Source organism: Bufo bufo, chromosome 7, assembly GCF_905171765.1.
Source record: "Bufo bufo chromosome 7, aBufBuf1.1, whole genome shotgun sequence".
NCBI classification, from domain to species: domain Eukaryota; kingdom Metazoa; phylum Chordata; class Amphibia; order Anura; family Bufonidae; genus Bufo; species Bufo bufo.
Window position 1 is genome coordinate 164,019,349 of NC_053395.1, and position 16,243 is coordinate 164,035,591.

General features: G+C 47.9%; 1 protein-coding gene across 1 annotated transcript in view; it reads right to left on the reverse strand.

Moving 5' to 3' along the window:
• Positions 1-575: 575 nt before the first annotated feature.
• The window catches only part of LOC121008538 (putative methyltransferase DDB_G0268948), a 147,109-nt gene continuing 131,441 nt past the window's right edge, over positions 576-16,243 (reverse strand). The window contains exon 7 of the mRNA XM_040441155.1: positions 576-717. Coding sequence (XP_040297089.1) covers positions 630-717 — 88 coding nt within the window. The 3' untranslated portion in view covers positions 576-629. The remainder of the gene's footprint in view (positions 718-16,243) is intronic.

Below are 16,243 nucleotides of genomic sequence, written 5' to 3' on the forward strand. Positions count from 1 at the left end.
TTCACTGCTAGATGCATCCATCTTGAATGGATTTTTTGCAACTGTCGTGTCACAGTCGCAACATGTCACATGTCGCAGTGAGACACCATAGCCCATGATCATTAAAATTGTTGAGACAAAATGTCGCTCAACTCATGTAGTCCTAACCTTCAAGGGGGCAGGGCCCCTGAGAAGGTCACCGCTAAAGGGGGCAGGGCCCCTGGGAAGGTCAATGTCAAGAGAGTGAGGTGCTGTGAAACTCACTGATATAGGGGTGGGCTGCTATGAAGCTGAAAGTTTGGAGTGGTCAGTGTTAAGGAGTGAAGGGCAGTGGAGCACTGTTAAGAGGGCAGGGTGCTGTAGAGGTCACTGTTATGGGGGATACTGTGGATTTCTTTTAACGACACACAGAAACATCAAATGAAATGGATTAAGTATACCCGAGCGAAGTCGGGTCCTTCTGCTAGTGAACAATTAAAAGCTAAACAAAATGTCTATTTGGACTGCTCTCCTAGGAATGTAACCGGTTTGGGATAGTCAAAACTGCTGACACATGCTCTTTAATTATATTTTTATTTTACTCATTAGATCTGTTCAGGAGAATATAAAAAAAGAAAACTTCTTATTTATAGATTCACCAGGTCTCCATCTTAATGTTTGCAAGCAAAGACACAGTAGTGTTTTACAAGCACATTCAGCCGAACAGAATCAGCCTCTTCTCCAAGTATCTCTCGGAATCTGTAACGATAAGATATATTTAGCAACATCATAGAAATGGCATCAGTATCTTATACGTGCTTATTAAAAACTTTTTACTGTGATATAGGTCTTCCAAAAGAAAATCTATCTTTCTTTATAGGTTATTTTTAGGGTTGAGCGAACCCGAACTGTAAAGTGGGGTTCATACCGAACTTTAGGATTTTTGGACCCCGGACCCAAACATTTCTGTAAAAGTTCGGGTTCGGTGTTCGGTGCTTTCTTGGCGCTTTTTGAAAGGCTGCACAGCAGCCAAATCAACAAGCGTCATACTACTTGCCCCAAGAGGCCATCACAGCCATGCCTACTAATGGCATGGCTGTGATTGGCCAGAGCAGCATGTGACCCAGGCTCTATATAAGCTTGAGTCACGTATCGCTGTACGGCACTCTGCTGTTACAAGTGTAGGGAGAGGATGCTGTTGGACTTGTGATTTCAGGGAGAGAATAGAGAATCTACCGTAACTCAGTGATCTACCTAGAAATAGTTGTGTGGGTGCAGGACACAATCGTTTTACCCTGCCCTGAGGCCATTGACCAAAAAAAAAAAAAAAACTTTTATAATTCTGTTAGTTAGGTTGGTGGCGACGGGCATTTTATGCATGCTCCGTGCACCAGCACTGCATCTGAGCTTTTGGGACATTGCAAATCACCAATTTTTTGGGGCAAACTACAACATCTGGATTAGTCAGTGTGCAATTTAAGCTAGAAATACACCCATCATTTTCTGGGGTTTGAAAAACACACTTTTTTGACGAAAAACACTATTTTCAGGCCTTGCAGAATCAGCACGTGTGAAATTGCAGGCTTATATACTGCTGTCAAATTCAGTTGTTAAACAAACACTCGTTTGGGCACAAAAAAATTTAGTTGGCAGCCTTTGATGCAGATGTCATTGTGAGATACACCCTTAATACATTTGGGTTACATTCAGAGATTTTAACCCTTTCATGACCAAGGGTCATTGATGCCCTAGTGTCCAGGTCAAAATTTACAAATCTGACATGCGTCACTTTGTGGTAATTGCTTTGGAACACTTTTACTTATCCAAGCCATTCTGAGATTGTTTTCTCGTGACACATTGTACTTCATGATAGTCATATATTTGAGTCAATATATTTCACCTTTATTTATGAAAAAATCCAAAATGAACCCAGAATTTTGAAACATTCACAATTTTCCAAATTTCAATTTCTCTGCTTTCAAAATAGAAAGTGATACCTAATAAAATATTTATTACTTAACATTCCCCATATGTCTACTTTATGTTGGCATCATTTTGGAAAAGTCATTTTATTTTTTTAGGACGTTAGAAGGCTTAGAAGTTTAGAAGCAATTCTTAGAATTTTGACGAAAATTTCCAAAACCCACTTTTTAAAGGACCAGTTCAGGTCTGAAGTCACTTTGTGGGGCCTACATAGTGGATACCCCCATAAATGACCCCATTGTAGAAACTACACCCGTCAAGTTACTCAAAACTGATTTTACAAACTTTGTTAACCCATTAGGTGTTCCACAAGAATTAAAGGAAAATGGAGATGAAATTTCTAAATTTCACTTTTTTGGCAGATTTTCCATTTTATTACATTTTTTTTCTTTAACACATTGAGGGTTAACAGCCAAACAAAACTCAATATTTATTACACTGATGCCGCGGTTTACAGAAACACCCCACATGTCGTCGTAAACTGCTGTATGGGCACACGGCAGGGCGCAGAAGGAAAGGAATGCCATAGGGTTTTTGTAAGGCACATTTTGCTGGATTGGATTTCTGAACGCCATATGTTTTTTATTTTTCTGCCGATAGTCTTGTGCAGGGGCTCGTTTTTTGCAGAAAGTGTTGAGGTTTTAATTGGTACCATTTGTGGGTACATAGGATTTTTTGATCATTCAGTATTACACTTTATGGGGCTGTATTGGAACAGTTTTCATTTATTTATTTTTACAGCATTCATCTAAGGAGTTAGGTCATGTGATAGTTTTATAGAGAAGATAGTTACGGACGTGGCAATACCTAATATGTATACTTTTTCTTATTTAAGTTTTACACAATAATAGCATTTCTGAAACCAAAAAAATGATGTTTTAGTGTCTCCATAGTCTGAAAGCCATAGCTTTTATATTTTTTGGGCGATTGTCTTAAATAGGGTATCATTTTTTGCGGAATGCGATGACGGTTTGATTGGTACTATTTTGGGGGTCATAAGCCTTTTTAATCGCTTGCTGTTGCACTTTTTGTGATGTAAGTTGACAAAAATAGTTTTTTTGGCACTTTTTTTTTAATGGTGCTTATCGGACGGGGTCTATCATGTGATATATTTATAGAGACGGTCGTTACGGACACGGTGACACCTAATATGTGTATTTTATTTTTTCATTTTTTATAGGAAAAGGCAATTTCTTTTTTTAATTTACATTTTTATTTATTTTTTTATTTTTCATTTTTATTATTTTCACTTTATTTTTTTATCAAGTCCCTCTTGGATCATGAAGATCCAGTGGGGCTGATGGCTGTACTATATTTTGCAATGCTCTTGCATTGCAAAGTATAATACTATTAGATGCCCTGTAGGTGGCAACAGCGGACACTTTTGCAAAGCGTCCGGTTGCCATGGCAACCATCGGGCGCTGCCATCACAGCGCGGCAGCCCTGATGGTTGAGAGAGGGAGCTCCCTCCCTCTATTAACCCCATGGATGCCGCAACCGCGGTATCTATGGGGTTACAGCAGAATGTCAGCATAGAGCTGATACTCTCTGCTGATGGCGGCGGCTCAGGAATGGAGCAGGAGGGACCGGGGGAACTGCATCAGGGGCAGGCGCGGACAGGGGGGTGTTGGAGGTGCACAGATCGGGGGCACAGGAAGGAGGCACAGATCGAGGGCCACAAAAACACTACCTGATTTGAGGCTCTAATCTGCAGAGTGCAGATCAGAGCCTGAAACCGGCATTTTTTTCACTGCCGCGATCCGATTGGTTAGTCTGCACAGACTAACCAATCGGATCGATTGCCGGCAAGGGGCCACTCTGATTGGTCCCTTGCCAGCATTACTGCACTGTATGCTGTCCGTGACAGCAGCAGTGCAGGGGCAGAAGCTTTAATCCAAGCGCTTTGCAGCGCTTTGATTAAAGAGCTGGTTTGACGTTTAGACGTGATAGCTGCACGGGGCATGTCAAGAAGGGGTTAAATACCGCCATTTGGTGCACCAATATTGATTTCAGGCCTACAGAGGTTCAGGCCCTGTGAGATACCACCTCTACATACAGGGGTTTGAATTAGGCATTTGAAATACAGCCATTTGAAATAAAGCCTTTTTGTGCAAAGAAATATTTGCTTCAGGCCTACACTGATTCAGGGCGTGTGTGATCCCCCTATACATACACGGGTTTGAATTAGGTATTTAAAATACAGCCATTTTGGGCAAGAAAATTTTATTGAGGCCTAGTCTGGTTCAGGCCATGTGAGATACACCCTTTACATACTGTCGTTCTATTCTACTATTAAACACCCATTTATGGCAAGATCCTAAATTTAAAAAATATGAGGAGAGCGTCAAATAAGGGACGTGGCCAAGGTCGTGGTGCTGCTGGTGGAGCTCCTGTTGCAGGGAGAGGACGTTGTCGATCTGTGCCAGCTACACGCACAAGTGAAACCCCTTCCTCAGGTGAGAGTAGGCGACAAAACCTGCAGCAGTATTTGGTCGGGCCTAATGCTGCTCTACGAATGGTGAGGCCTGAACAAGTACAGGCGATAGTAGATTGGGTGGAAGACAATGAAGGAACTGGATCCACTGTCAGCAACCCAGTCTCCTGCTGAAAGACCACAGTTGGCATCTGCAGCCGATGTCCATCAGTCTTTCACCTCACCCCCTTGCAAATCAGCCAAGCAGTCTGAGCCCCAAGTCATGCAGCAGTCTCTTCTGCTTTTTGAAGACTCTGGTAGCAGGGTTTCCCAGGGTCATCCACCTAGCCCCTCCCCAGAAGTGGAAGAGATTGATTGCACAGATGCCCAACCACTTATCTTTCAAGATGAGTACATGGGAGGACCATCGCACCAGGTCTCGGATGATGATGAAACACAGGTGCCAACTGCTGTGGCTTTCGAAAGTGTGCAGACCGACAAGGAAGTCAGGGGTGAAGACTGGGTGGAAGATGATGTGGAGGACGATTAGGTCCTCGACCCCACATGGAATCAAGGTTATGCGAGTGACCTATGTAGTTCGGAGGAAGAGGCGGTGGTCGCACAGAGCCACCAGCACAGCAGAAGAGGGAGCAGGGTGCAAAAGCGGAGCAGCCATCCTCTAGACAGTATGCCTCCTGCTGCCCACCGCAGCAAGGGACCGAGCACACCAAAGCCAGGTCCATGGAGTTCCCTGGCGTGGCAGTTCTTCAGACAATGTGCTGACGACAGGACACGAGTGGTTTGCACGCTGTGCAATCAGAGCCTGAAGTGAGGCATAAACATTCTCAACCTGAGCACAACCTGCATGACCAGGCATTTAAGTGCAAAGCACAAGCTGCAGTGGAGTAGACACCTCAAGAACCAAGAAAGGTCTCTGGCTCTTCCTGCTTCCTCCACCAACATCTGGGTCACCAAGCATCTCCACAATGTCCCACGGAAGTGTTCAGCTCTCCATATACCAAATGCTGGAGAGGAAGAGGAAGTACCCCCCTACCCACCCGCGATCCCTAGCCCTGAATGCCAGCATTTCTAAATTACTTGAATTTGAAATAGTGTCATTCCGTCTGGTGGAGACGGATAGTTTTAAAGGCCTTATGGCGGTGGCTGTCCCACAGTACGTCGTGCCCAGCCGCCACTACTTTTCAAGGCGAGCCATCCCTTCCCTTCACAACCAAGTAGGGGACAAAATCAGGTGTGCACTGCGCAACGCCATCTGTGGCAAGGTGCACCTGACTACGGATACGTGGACCAGTAAGCATGGTCAGGGCCGTTATATCTCCATAACAGCACACTGGGTAAATGCAGTGGCGGCTGGGCCTGAGGCGGATAGCAGTTTGGCGCATGTCCTTCCACCACCAAGGATTGCAGGGCGCTTCAGTTTGCCTCCTGTTGCTTCCTCCTCCTACTCTGCTTCCTCATCCTCTACCAGCTCCTCATCTGGTCAGCGTAACACCTTCACCACCAACTTCAGCACAGCCAGGGGTAAACGACAGCAGGCAGTTTTAAAACGTATCTGTTTGGGGGACAAACCCCACACCGCGCAGGAGCTGTGGACGGGCCTTGAACAACAGACCGATGAGTGGTTTGTGCCAGTCACCCTCAAGCCCGGCCTGGTGGAATGCGATAATGGGCGAAATCTCGTAGCAGCTCTGGGACTAGCCAGTTTGACGCACATCACTTGCCTGGCGCACGTGCTGAATTTGGTGTTGCAGAGATTCCTTAGAGATTACCCCGATATGTCAGAGCTGCTGCATAAAGTGCGGGCCGTTTGTGCGCGCTTTCGGCGTTCTCACCCTGCTGCTGCTCGCCTGTCGGCGCTGCAGCGTAACTTTGGCCTTCCCGCTCACCACCTCATATGCGACGTGCCCACAAGGTGGAACTTCCCCTTGCACATGCTGGCCAGACTGCGAGCATTAGCAGGCGATAGTGGAGTTTCAGCTGCAGCACGCACGGGTGAGTCGCTCGGCGGAACAGCACCACTTCACCACCAATGACTAGGCCTCCATGCGAGAACTGTGTTCCTTGTTGCACTGTTTCGAGTACTCCACCAACATAGCCAGTGCCGATAACGCCGTTCTCAGCATTACTATCCCACTTCTATGCCTCCTTGAAAAAACGCTCCTGGCGATGATGGAAGAGGATATGGCACAGGAGGAGGAAGAGGGATCATTTCATAGGGTTTCCAGCCAGTCATTCTTAAGTGGCTCCGAGGGTGGGTTCCTGCACCCACAAACCCAAGGTACAGAATTGTCCAGCAAGGGCACAGTTCTGGAGGATGACGAGGTGGAGGATGAGGAGGAGGAGGAGATGGAGGAGGAGGAACCATGTTCACAGCAGGGTGGCACCCAGACAAAGCCTGAAACTGTCTGGATAAATGAATATTCTTGTAAAGCTGCCATTGAACTTCATCTCAAGGTGTGGAGTAGAGATGTCACGAACATAAAATTTTCCGTTGGCGAACGCGAATTTTCGTTAATGGGCGAACCGCCATAGACTTCAATAGGCAGGCGAATTTTAAAACCCACAGGGACTCTTTCTGGCCACAATAGTGATGGAAAAGTTGTTTCAAGGGGACCAACACCTGGACTGTGGCATGCCGAGGGGGATCCATGGCAAAACTCCCTTGGAAAATTACGTAGTTTATGCAGAGCCGGGTTTTAATCGATAAAGGGCATAAATCACCTAACATTCCTAAATTGTTTGGAATACCGTGCTTTAAAACATCAGGTATGATGTTGTATCGATCAGGTAGTGTAAGGGTTACGCCCGCTTCACAGTGACAGACCAAACTCCCCGTTTAACGCACCGCAAACAGTCCATTTGCACAACCGCAAACTCCCCATTTGCACAAGGTTGGATACCAAGCTAGCCATGTCCCGTTCCTTCTCCTCACTGACGTCATTGAAGGTCTCTTCCTCCACCCAGCCATGTACAACACCAAGGATCCCTGAAAGGTGACAACAAGCCCCCTGGGATGCCTGCTGTGGTTGGTCTTCCACCTCCTCAAAGCCACCTTCCTCCTCTGACTCCTCTTCTTCAGACTCCTCTCTCTGCATTGCCGCAGGTCCAGCAATCGACGACGACAAGGCTGCTTCTGGTGGTGATGGTGACCACAACTCTTCCTCTTCATGCTCATCTACGGCCTGATCCAGCAATCTTCGCAGGGCACGCTCCAGAAAAAACGCATATGGGATGAGGTCGATGATGTTGCCTTGGGTTTGACTGACCAGGTTTGTCACCTCCACAAAAGGACGCATGAGCCTACAGCCATTGTGCATGAGCGTTCAGTAACACGGCCAAAAAATACCCAGCTCCGCAGAGGCTGTCCTCTTTTAAATTAAAAAATATTTGTTCTTAACAGTTTAATCTCTGTTTTGTCCCCTATCAGGGGCCGGTGTATGGAATAGATTTTAGGAACCGGGAGATGGAAAAAGATGCTTGGTCGGTCCTCTTACTTCCAATTTGGGTCACTGCGCGTACGCCTTGCAATGTACTGTGCCACCAGATATGAGTGGTGTGTTTAAGTAGTACTATTCCTATCAGTTTAAACCAGGCATCTTCAAACTGTGGCCCTCCAGCTGTTGTAAAACTACAACTTCCACAATGCCCTGCTGTAGGCTGATACCTGTAGGCTGTTCGGGCATGCTGGGAGTTGTAGTTTTGCAACAGCTGGATGGCCGCAGTTTGAGGATGCCTGGTTTAATCCCTGTTACGTCCCATATCAGGGGACGTGTATGGAATAGATTTTAGACAACCGCAAAGAGTTGTCAATAGTTGACACACTCATGACATAAATTTTATTCCTCTATGCGTCAATCTTGGTGTAGTGATGACTGTGCTCGTGTGCACGTTTGGGAGATTGCAGGCGATGGGGGTTTTTCAAAGTCTATGGTCGTGCTGAGGTAGTTCAGTGACAGTTAAGTGACCCAGAAAACAATGATTCTGCAGTGTGGGCCCATTGTTGGCCTAGTAGGCTTTAATGATCACCTTAGATGATCACAAAGAAAATGTATGTTTTTTCTATGCAAAATTATCCAGCCGATCGCCTTTGGTCTGTTCACAATGAAGCAACGACCTTATCATCTGGGGTGTGCCAACATTGCCATTGCCAACACACTCAGAGGTGGTCGCTTCATTGTGATACGCAAGCCCCTTCACCACAACAAGGTAACGATCACGAAGGGGAATTGACACATGTATGTTTTTTTTTTTTTTTTGCAGCCACAGTACAGCACCAGAGGCCAGAAAAATTAGGCATGTGCACATGCCTGAAAAACTAGGTATTGTTGCAAAAATTGATGTTTTCCAGGCAGAAAGTGCACTAAAACATTGCGGCTTGAACCCTAGTTGGTGGCAGATAAGTCACGCAAGTCATGCAGAGATAAAATACAGCAGCATGTGGACCATTTTTAGCCCAAGGCAGCTCATCTCATCACCAGGCCTTTATTAGTCAAATGTATCGCCCACTGTCATTTCCTTCGGGATCCATGCCTCATTCATCTTAATAAAGGTGAGGTAATCTAGACTTTTTTGACCTAGGCGACTTCTCTTCTCAGTGACAATACCTCCTGCTGCACTGAAGGTCCTTTCTGACAGGACACTTGAAGCGGGGCAGGCCAGAAGTTCTATCGCAAATTGGGATAGCTCAGGCCACAGGTCAAGCCTGCACACCCAGTAGTCAAGGGGTTCATTGCTCCTCAGAGTGTCGATATCTGCAGTTAAGGCGAGGTAGTCTGCTACCTGTCGGTCGAGTCGTTCTCTGAGGGTGGACCCCAAAGGGCTGTGGCGATGCGTAGGACTTAAAAAGCTCTGCATGTCCTCCATCAGCAACACATCTGTAAAGCGTCCTGTCCTTGCCGGCATGGTTGTGGTAGGAGGATTACTTTCACCTCTTCCCCTATTAGATTCCCGTTGTGCTGTGACATCACCCTTATACGCTGTGTAAAGCATACTTTTTAACTTGTTTTGTAACTGCTGCATACTTTCTGACTTGCGGTAATTGGGTAACATTTCAGGCACTTTCTGCTTATACCGGGGGTCTAGTAGCGTGGCCACCCAGTACAGGTCGTTCTCCTTCAGCCTTTTTATACGAAGGTCCCTCAACAGGCACGACAGCATGAAAGACCCTATTTGCACAAGGTTGGATGCCGAGCTACTCATGTCCCGTTCCTCGTCCTCCGTGATCTCACTGAAAGCCTGTTCTTCCCCCCAGTCATGTACAACACCACGGGTACCAGATAGGTGACAACGAGCACCCTGGGATGCCTGCTGTGGTTGGTCTTCCCCCTCCTCCTCAAAGCCACTTTCCTCCTCTGACTCCTCTTCCTCACACTCCTCTTCCAGCGTTGCCGCAGGTCCAGCAGGCGATGCTGATAAGGCTGTTTCTGGTGGTGGTGACCACAACTCTTCCTCTTCACGCTCATCTACGGCCTGATCCAGCACTCTTCGCAGGGCACGCTCTAGGAAGACAACAAATGGTATGATGTCGCTGATGGTGCCTTCGGTGCAACTGACTAGGTTTGTCACCTCCCCATAAGGATGCATGAGCCTACAGGCATTGCGCATGAGGGTCCAGTAGCGTGGCAAAAAAATTCCCAGCACCGCAGAGGCTGTCCTAGCACCCCGATCATACAAATACTCGTTGACGGCTTTTTCTTGTTGGAGCAGGCGGTCGAACATTAGGAGTGTTGAATTCCAACGTGTCGGGCTGTCGCAACTCAAGTGCCTCACTGGCATGTTGTTTCGCCTCTGGGTATCTGAAAAGTGCGCCTTGGCCGCGTAGGAACGCCTGAAATGGCCACACACCTTCCTGGCCTGCTTGAGGACGTCCTGTAAGCCTGGGTACTTATGCACAAAGCGTTGTACAATCAGATTCAACACTTGTGCCATGCACGGCACATGTGTCAACTTGCCCAAATTCAATGCTGCCAACAAATTGCTTCCGTTGTCACACACCACTTTGCCGATATCCAGACGGTGCGGAGTCAGCCACTGATCCACCTGTGCGTTCAGGGCGGACAGGAGTGCTGGTCCGGTGGGACTCTCTGGGGTGTGACTCTGGGGTGTGACTCTTCAGGCAAGTCAACCCCAAGACTGCGTGACACTGTCGTATCCGGGATGTGGAATAGCCCCTGGGGAGCTGGGGGGGTGCAGTTGATGTGGAGCAAGACGCAGCAGCAGAAGAGGACTCAGCCGAGGAGGTTATTGAAGAGGATGGAGTAGGAGGAATAGAGGAGGTGGCAGCAGGCCTGCCTGCAAGTCGTGGCCGTGTCACTAACTCCTCTGCAGAGCTGCGCATTACATGCTTGGCAGCAGTCAGCAGGTTTACCCAATGCGCAGTGTAGGCGATATACCTGCCCTGACCGTGCTTTGCAGACCAGGTATCAGTGGTCAGATGGACCCTTGCCCCAACACTGTGTGCCAGACATGCCATGACTTCCTTTTGCACAATAGAGTACAGGTTGGGGATTGTCTTTTTTTGCAAATAAATTTCAGCCGGGTACCTTCCACTGCGGTGTCCCAATAGCTAAAAAATGTTTGAAGGCCTCAGACTCCACCAGCTTGTATGGTAAAAGCTGGTGGGCTAAGAGTTCCGACAAGCCAGCTGTCAGACGCCGGGCAAGGGGGTGACTGTGACATTGGCTTCTTACGCTCAAACATGTCCTTGACAGACACCTGACTGTGGGCAAATGAGCAGGAACTGCTCACGGCGAGAGACGGAGTGGCGGATGGTTGAGAGGGGGCAAGGAGGACAGCAGTGGTTGACGTGGCTGAAGATGCTGGACCAGGAGGAGGATGGCGGCTTTGAGTTTGTGTGCTGCTTGTACTCATGTGTTGATCCCATAGGAGTTTGTGATTTGAGATCATGTGCCTTCGCAAAGCAGTTGTACCTAGGTGGGTGTTGGACTTCCCACGACTCAGTTTCTTTTGGCACAGGTTGCAAATGGCTTCGCTGTTGTCAGAGGCAGACACACAAAAAAAATGCCACACTGCTGATCTCTGCACTGCCGTCATTCTGGTGGTGGCAACAGCATGTGTTGATTGGCGTGCTGTCTGGCTGACCCCGGGTGCCGATGCATGCTGTCTGACTGTGACACTAGCTCCTTGCGATGACCTCCCCCTGCTTCCAACTCGTCTCCTCCTCCTCTCTGTCTCCCCATCTGAACTTTCCCCCTGTTCTTCTTCTCTTCGAGCAGGCACCCACGTGACATCCACGGACACATAGTCATCATCAACCGCTTCACTTGTATCTGACAACTCAGCAAAGGAAGCAGCAGCGGGTACAACATCATCATCATACCGTACGTCCATGTGTGTAATGCTGCCGGACTGAGACATATCCCTGTTATCTACATCCTCTGGCAATAATGGTTGCGCATCACTCATTTCTTCCAACTGATGTGTAAATAACTCCTCTGACAGATCAAGTGAAGCAGCTGTGGTGCTAGTGTTGGTGGTGGCGGCAGGCAGGAGAGTGGTAACTTGAGAGGTGCCCGAAGCTGAGCTGGAGGAGGATGGTGCGTCAAGGTTCTGAGTGAAAGCTGTAGAAGATTGGGTGTCCTGTGTTAGCCAGTCAACTATGTCCTCAGAACTTTTTGAGTTCAGGGTACGTGGCCTCTGAACACTGGGCATTATTCTAGAGCCAAAGGGAATCACAGCACCACGACCACGAGGGCCCCTGCGGGGTGGCCTGCCTCTGCCTGTCATTTTTTTTAGATTAGTTTAGTTGTAATATGCGTGCAAGCTACTGTGACACCAGATATGAGTGGCACTGTGCACTCACAGAAGTTGGCAGAGTAGACGCTGTAGGCCTGACACACGCTTGCAGACAACTAACTGCTATTCAATCTATTAGTCAAAATGTTTTTTTTTTTTTTTTATGTAATCTACTGTGACACCAGATATGAGTGGTGGCACTGGGCAAGTGGGCACAGTATACGCTGTGAGTCTGACACACACGCTGGCAGGCAACTGCTATTAGATTACACAGGAAAAAAAAAAAAGGCAGACTGATGTGCTAGCCCTAAAAAGGGCATTTTGGGGTGCTGTCCTTACAGGAGAGATCAGATGAGTCTTTCAGGACTGTAGTGGACACTGAATACACTAGCCTAGCTATCGATTTCCCTATTAAATCAGCAGCAGCTACACTGTCCCTCCTCTCACTAAGACTGCAGCTTCCGAATGAATCTAAAATGGATGCTGTCCAGGAGGTGGGAGGGTCTGAGAGGGAGGGTATGATGCTGATTGGCTGGAATGTGTCTGCTGACTGAGGTACAGGGTCAAAATTTACTCAATGATGACGAACAAGCTATGTTCGCCGGCGAATAGTTCGGGACATCTCTAGTCTGGAGTCAAGTAATTTTTTCAAATAAGGAGAACCGTGACACACTTAGACACATTTTAGGCTTTTATATTTCCTACACCTGGAACGCGTGATATAGAGGGCCCCGGGGGGGAGGCCGCCCGTTGCATATGCCGCACTTCACAGAACTCACTGGCACCTGTTCATGAATGGTTTACTGAGAAGCGAACTGTGAGCAATGGGTTATACCCACCACTTTCCCCAGATTTGTATACATGTGATTTTTATATGTGGGGAAATTTAAAACAGAGTGTCCGCTAACCATCCACATCCCCTGGATGAAATCAAGGAGAACATTACAAACATTATTCGCAGCATCAGCCAACAGAATCCGACCAGCCCAAAGATGCATAGACGTGAACAGGGACCACTTTCAGCATCTTTTGTGACTTGTGGGAAATTAAAAAAAAAAACAATCCACTTGCTCGTTCATCTTGTCATACCATCACTGCAGGCGGGCTACTTTTTTGTAGGATACCCTATAGTATTGTGCAACGTGATTATTTTCCTAGATATTTACATTTGCAAACACATGGTTTTTAAGGGAGTATTTTAATGCATTATGTCCACTACAAAAGGACAAATTCCCTTCTTCCTATTCTATCCCCCCATTACATTCTTCCAGCCTTCTACTGTACGATATCACACAAGCTTACATATGGCCGTTTAGGAATTAGTGATTTCTATAATTCATTCAGTAGCCTCAGTGGTGGTGTGTTCTTAGGAGGCATATGGCTGCCTCAGTGCTGGAACAAACCAGTGGGGAATAGGTGCGCTTTTTCTGGGTTCTAATAAACATTTGGTCTAAGGGTCAGAAATAGAGTTGAGCAGACACCTGAAAGTATGGGATCAACGGGTTCGGCCGAACTTCGCAAAAAGGTTAGAGTTCAGGACCCAAACTTGACCACGAACTCTATTGAAGTCAATGGGAACTCGAACTTTGGAGCACTAAAATTGTCATGGAAAGGGCTAGAGGGCTGCAAAGGGCAGCAAAATGTGGCAAAGAGCATAGCAAGTGCTCTGCAAACAAATGTGGATAGGGAAATTATTTAAAATAACAAAATATGTAAAAAAATAATAATCTTGATCTAGGAGGAGGAGGTCCATATGGAGTAGGAGGTTGAGAAGGTGGTGGTGTAGGTGGAAGCGGCGGTGGAGGAAGAGTAAGTAGCCAACACTTGTTTTTGGTTATGTTTTTTATTTTATTTATTTATTTATTTGTTTAAATTTGGGTAGACACCAAAACATTGGGAAATATAAAAAATAAAACAAAGAGAAAGTGCACTGGAGTACAACAATAGCTGGGTGGGGGTGGTATACATGTCAATTCTTCACAAGGCACGGACAAATCCTGTGGGATCCCTGCCTGGTTCATTTTAATCAACGTGAGCCTGTCCACATTGGCTGTGGACAGGCGGTTGCGCTTGTCTGTGATAACCCCCTCCTGTCGTGCTATACAAATGTTCAGACAATACACTGGCCAGCACCTTAAAGGCGTAAAGGGCAATCTCAGGCCATGTGCCCAATTTGGAGACCCAGAAGTTGAAGGGGCAGACCCATCAGTCAGTACTTGTAGGCGTGTGCACACACACTGCTCCACCATGTTGCTGAAATACTGCCTCCTGCTAAGACGTTCCATATCAGATGGTGGTGCTGGTTGTTGTGGCGTGCTGACAGCTTTTCCAAATTTCGGCCATGCTAACCCTGCCTTCTGAGGTGCAGGTGGTGCCCCAGCTGCATTGGCGACCTCGTCCTTCTCCTCTGCCTTCACTTTGTGCTTCGACTGTTCCCCCGCTGTCAGGTGGGAATGACAACAGCAGCGCATCTACCAGCATGCTCTTGTACTCTCGTATCTTACGATCACGCTTCAGGAATGGAATTAAGGATGGTATGTTGTCCTTGTAACGGGGATCCAGCAGCGTTGCCACCCAGCAATCAGCACAAGTTAGAATGTGGGCAACTCGGCAGTCATTGCGGAGACACTGCAGCATGTGTGCCAGGCTGCCCAGAGGCAACGAAAAGCTGACCTCTGTGGGAGGTGTATTGTCTGTGTCCTCTGTATCCCCCCAGCCACGTACCAGTGATGGCCATGAGCTGGTTTCGGTGCCACCCTGCTGTAAACAGGGTTCCTCCCCCTCCATCTCCTCATCCTCCAGAACTGTGCCCTGGCTAAACAATTGTGTACCTGCCGTTTTAGGGTGCAGGAACCCACCCTCGTAGCCACTTGGGAATGACTGGCCTGAAACCCTATGAAATAAACCCTCTTCCTCCTCCTGTGCCACACCCTCTTCCATCATCGCCCAAAGTATTTTTTTAGGAGGCATAGAAGTGGGTTAGTAACGCTGAGAACGGCGTCATCGGCACTGGCCATGTTGGTGGAGTACTCGAAACAGCGCAACAAGGCACACAGGTCTCGCATGGAGGCCCAGTCCTTGGTGGTGAAGTGGTGCTGTTCCGCAGAGCGACTCACCTGTGTGTGCTGCAGCTGTAACTCCACTATCGCCTGCTAATGCTCGCACAGTCAGGGTGAGAACGCCGAAAGCGCGCACAGACGGCCCGCACTTTATGCAGCAGCTCCAACATGTCGGGGTAATCTTTAAGGAATCTCTGCACCACCAAATTCTGCACATGCGCCAGGCAAGGAATGTGCGTCAAACCGGCTAGTCTCAGAGCTGCTACGAGATTTCACCCATTTTCGCACACCACCAGGCCGGGCTTGAGGCTTACTGGCACAAACCACTCATCGGTCTGTTTAAGGCCCGTCCACAGCTCCTGCGCTGTGGGGGGTTTGTCCCCAAACAGATACGTTTTAAAAAACTGCCTGCTGTCGTTTACCCCTGGCTGTGCTGAAGTTGTTATGCTGACCGGATAAGGAGCAGGTAGAGGATGAGGAAGCAGAGTAGGAGGAGCAAGCAACAGGAGGCAAGCTGAAGCGCCCTGCAATCCTCGGTGGTGGAAGGACATGTGCCAAACTGCTATCTGCCTCAGGCCCAGCCGCCACTGCATTTACCCACTGTGCTGTTATGGAGATCTAACGGCCCTGACCGTGCTTACTGGTCCACGTATCCATAGTCAGGTGCACCTTGCCACAGATGGCGTTGCGCAGTGCACACCTGATTTTGTCCCTTACTTGGTTGTGAAGGGAAGGGATGGCTCGCCTTGAAAAGTAGTGGCGGCTGGGCAAGACGTACTGTGGGACAGCCACCGCCATAAGGCCTTTAAAACTATCCGTCTCCACCAGACGGAATGACAGCATTTCAAAGGCCAGTAATTTAGAAATGCTGGCATTCAGGGCTAGGGATCGCGAGTGGGTAGGGGGGGTAGTTCCTCTTTCTCTCCAGCGATTGGGATATGGAGAGCTGAATGCTTCCGTGTGACATTGTTGAGATGCTTGGTGACCCAGGTGTTGGTGTTGCTGGCAGATCCTCTGTGGGGTGCCAGGTGGCACTGTCACTCCAGAGGTGGAT